The sequence below is a fragment of the Candida theae genome (genome assembly GCF_024610275.1).
Source record: "Candida theae strain CBS 12239 chromosome Unknown scaffold147, whole genome shotgun sequence".
In the NCBI taxonomy this organism is placed as follows: Eukaryota; Fungi; Ascomycota; class Pichiomycetes; order Serinales; family Debaryomycetaceae; genus Lodderomyces; species Lodderomyces theae.
The window spans coordinates 1-4,027 of record NW_026261375.1 but is presented as its reverse complement, the minus strand read 5'-3'; the positions used below and the strand labels follow the sequence as shown (position 1 = coordinate 4,027).

The following is a 4,027-nucleotide window of genomic DNA, read 5'->3' as shown; positions in this document are numbered from 1 at the left end:
GGTGTTTCGAAAAGTGTTGACTAGTATCAGATCGGTCACACAATCAGTGAATAAAAATTTGCTTGATTTGGAGAATGAATTGGTTGAACAAGCTGCAGAAAGAGGTGATTTGGATGCTATAACCATGCTTGCTTATGAAAAGGTGCGTGAACACACGCGTGGTGGAATCATTGTTGATAAAGCTGCTAAAGAAGATCTAGCACACGCTCGCAAGCTTATCAAACAGTTGACAGAGTTGAAACATCCACTTGTCTTCAAGATGGCGGGCGATTTAGCATTTGAAAAGAAAGCCTATGCGACAGCAGTAGATTATTGGCAGCAATTTTTACAGTTGGAAAATGACACTATCCAAGCTGGTCATGTGTATTACAGTTTGGGATATTACTATTTCTCGCAACCGCCACCTGTACAAGATTTGGCAAAGGCAAAACAATATTTCCACAAATGTATTCAATTGACAGATTTGGATTTATACTCAACCAAGGCCCATTATTACTTGGGACAATTGTATCTTGAGAAGGACCCCAAGATTGCCAAATATTTCATGGAGATAAGTGCTCTGAAGTCTTTGCTAGAAAGTTTTGCCAGTTTGGGTTTTTTGGAAATGAACAAGTTTCAGAATTATGATCTTGCCATTGAGTGGTTCAAGTTGGGAGTTGAGGCAAACAAAGACTTGTTGTGTTTGATTGGTCAATTTGATTGTTTTGTAAAGATGAAACAATGGAGACTGGCTGATAAAGTGTTGTCCAACTTGAAGGAGTTGCGGCAGAAAGTGAATGACGTCAAGAGGAACAAAAAAGCAGTACCTGATTCGATGAGGGAGAGTTTTCAAGTCAATGACTCATTATTAAGGTCGTTTTTCCAAGGCAGGAAGTACGAGTTTGAGTTACTACAGCAATTCTTGTGAAATAAATCGATGTTTTTTAAAACACTTTAGTCTTGAAACCACTCATGATTCAACGCTTCTTCAACACTATACCTTTCTTCTGGATCGACTTTCAACAAATTTGTAATCAAGTCCAAAACAACGTCATCGATTTCATCGAAATAAGGAGAATAAAAGGCATATTTACCCGTCAATATTTGTTCCTTCATATTTGGTGGAGCCAATTCATCGCTAAACGGAGGAAACCCACTCAAACATACGTATAATAACACACCACTTGACCAGAGATCTACCTTGGTTGAATAATTTCGATCGTGTTTCAAAATCTCGGGAGCAACATAAGCAGGCGTACCGCACAATGTGTTTGTAAACTTCAACTCGCCAATAAATTTTGCCAACCCAAAATCAGCAATTTTGACGCGTACATCGAGTTCATCAGGATCCCAAGGTCCAGTTTGCTGATTGGTGTGTGTGATTGCGTCTGCATCTGCATTTCCTCTGCGTGTTATGTCCAACAAGATGTTTTCCGGCTTGATGTCACGATGAATTATATTGTTGTCGTGTAGATATTTCAATCCACTCAATAATTGTTTAAATATGGCTCTAGTTTCGTCACTTCGTAGTCTTTGTTTATTAACAATGCGTTGAAACAACTCACCATTGTTGACTTTCTCCAATACCAAGTACGTATTTACCGAGTGTTTACTATTTGGTTCAATATAATGTCCCACGAACAGGACAATGTTTGGGTGGTTGATGGAAAGAAGCAAATTCATTTCTTGTTGCAATTTAGCATCTTGTGCTGCCGAGTTTGTCCTATTAGGGTGGAAAATCTTTACCGCTACAATCTGCCCCGTTTGTTTGTTTTTGGCCTCGCGGACAATGGCATAGTGGCCAGTACCTAATTGCTTGCCTAGAATGTAATCATCAAAAAAGGAGTTTTTAAATGATTTTCCAAAGACTCCCAACACGCCTGGGCCACTACTGTTTCCTCCGTGAATATTCGATGTCAGTACCGTGTCCACCGGAGGCTGGGATGATTCATTGGTGAGATCAAAAGCGTACCGAAATACGTAAGTGCCACCAGTTTTGGCAAATTGTAACTTATCCCCAGTTTTCAAAATGACACTGGAATTTCGATCCATTTTGTCGCCATTTATGTAGACCCCATTCGAACTCAAGTCAATCAACTGTAAATACTCGCGTGTCTTATCTTGACTTTCTGAAGTGATTCGATCCAATTGACAATGTTTGGAGGAAACGTCAGCTCCTTGTAATTGCACATCACACGCTTTGCTTCGTCCTAGCGACACAGTGTGTTGGTTTTGGATGTTGATAGTAGGAGCCCCACGTGTGCTGTATAGTTTAGCAATCAAGCTTGTGGTGGTAGTGGTGGTGGTGGTGGTNTGGTGTTGGTGGTAATTGCGGTTGCCTGTCGTTTAATTTGGGGAGTATCATCTTCATGATTATTTTCATTGATTGCGAGCTGCTAGATATAGGAGATAGATTAGTATGCATTTTCGTGATAGTTGGTGATTCAGCTTGGACAAAGTTACGCACCCTTTTCCGTATTAGTGACATCGGTAGTATGGTATACTTTAATTAATATGAATTCGTATGTCTGATACGGCCCCTTTGTTGTGTTTGTTGTGTTTGTTGTGTTTGTTGTGTTTGTTTGTTTGTTTGTATGTAATTGTGAGTTTTTCATGAAAACAGTGAGAGTAACAAGACGCGTGAAAGATGGAATGGGTACGTGGTAGCGAAACAAGACCCTCTATGTCACTGACATCTCTACTTTCTACCAGGACTGGTATCATCAATATAATCCCATACATACACACACACACACACACACACACAGCACCATCTCTTAATTGTGGAAACATTGTACAATATTGATGTGCTGAGTTTTTGTTGTCGGCTTATACCCACCCCAGCAGCAATCTTGAGCATACGACTCGACTACCAAAGGTGATTCACAAGACAACGTTTGTAAATAAGTCCTGAATATGCTTTATCCAGCTCGAGAGTGAATTGCCCATCTAAAATGACTAGCCAAACTATGGAACTAACAACGTCAACCTCTTTTGACACCAAACTATCGTGCTTTCGTGCGAGTCCAACAATTCAACTCAGACAACAGATAGAGAATGTTGTCGTTTCCAGCTCTCAGTTACAGCAGATGGACATGGGAGATAGTTCCAGTGTTCTGGAATTGACTAATCTCAAGACTCCTAGTAGAGGAGCTGTAGTATGTCAGGAATTGGCTCCTGGTTTGGATCCCGGAAATGAGGTTTCCTCAGGCAAACCCCCCACCATGGCAGAAACAGGCCATTCCCGATTTGACCCAATGCTTGCAAAGACTTATATCCTAAGAGATATAGCACTGAAGAAATTTGGCATAGAACTCCCGTTTTTTGAAGCAACAATACATTCCTCCGATATTTTGCAAAGCTTCGGTATAGAGGATGATTACGGTGGCAGTAAACCTGCCATCAACAATACGGAAACAGACAAACCGTCTGTTACGCATCACTCCTGTGAGATCAATCTAGAAAAAAGTATTCATGTACTTCTGGAACGTTTGTTAGGAATCAACACAATGACTGGCACGATAAGTATTCTAGATTCATCTGAAATCGCGGCAGGCAACAATGGACAACAAACTCTGGGCACACCTATTCCCCTTTTTGATGGCGATTCACCTATGCTGGAAATTGGGCGGATCATTGGCATTGACGAGTATTTGGAGTCATGGGATGGAAACCAAACTAGTTACACCTCCCCTATGAGCACGCTTTTGAGAAAGGAGGCACCGTCTCTGGGTTATTTTGCAGCAAAAATGTTCAGTCTTTGAGTGCCACTCACAATATCAACACTTAGAATCTGTTTCGTGTCTGCACAGAGATTTAAAAATACTTGTGTACAAATCTATGTATTATAGTCCTTGCAATAGCTAGTTTATGAACCCAGTCACACAATTACAAGCAACACTTTTGTCGTTCGAAAGTCTTTGGGAATTTTTTTGATCAAAGAAAAAAAGAATCACAGAGTAATCCTCAATCAAGGCTGCTTCAATCTCAGCTGTGGATAATCTGTGTCCACTAACATTGACAACATCATCAACCCTTCCTCTGATCC

General features: G+C 40.6%; 3 protein-coding genes across 3 annotated transcripts; 2 read left to right on the top strand and 1 right to left on the bottom strand. All coding sequences in view use genetic code 12, as the record gives it.

The window, feature by feature from the left end:
* On the top strand, positions 1-907 carry KGF57_001248 (uncharacterized protein; the record flags this gene model as incomplete). Its single annotated transcript, XM_051750433.1, has 1 exon — positions 1-907. A coding segment is annotated over one exon (907 nt), but the record flags the coding sequence as incomplete, so codon positions are not given.
* A 26-nt stretch (positions 908-933) lies between these two features.
* On the bottom strand, positions 934-2,467 carry DUN1 (serine/threonine protein kinase; the record flags this gene model as incomplete). The annotated part of the gene is made up of 2 exons (XM_051750432.1): positions 934-2,318; positions 2,443-2,467. The coding sequence occupies 2 exons, from the start codon at positions 2,465-2,467 to the stop codon at positions 934-936; spliced, it is 1,410 nt and encodes a 469-aa protein (XP_051610247.1).
* Positions 2,468-3,068: 601 nt separating this feature from the next.
* Positions 3,069-3,743, top strand: KGF57_001246 (uncharacterized protein; the record flags this gene model as incomplete). Its single annotated transcript, XM_051750431.1, has 1 exon — positions 3,069-3,743. The coding sequence occupies one exon, from the start codon at positions 3,069-3,071 to the stop codon at positions 3,741-3,743; it is 675 nt and encodes a 224-aa protein (XP_051610246.1).
* Between the last annotated feature and the right edge of the window lie 284 nt (positions 3,744-4,027).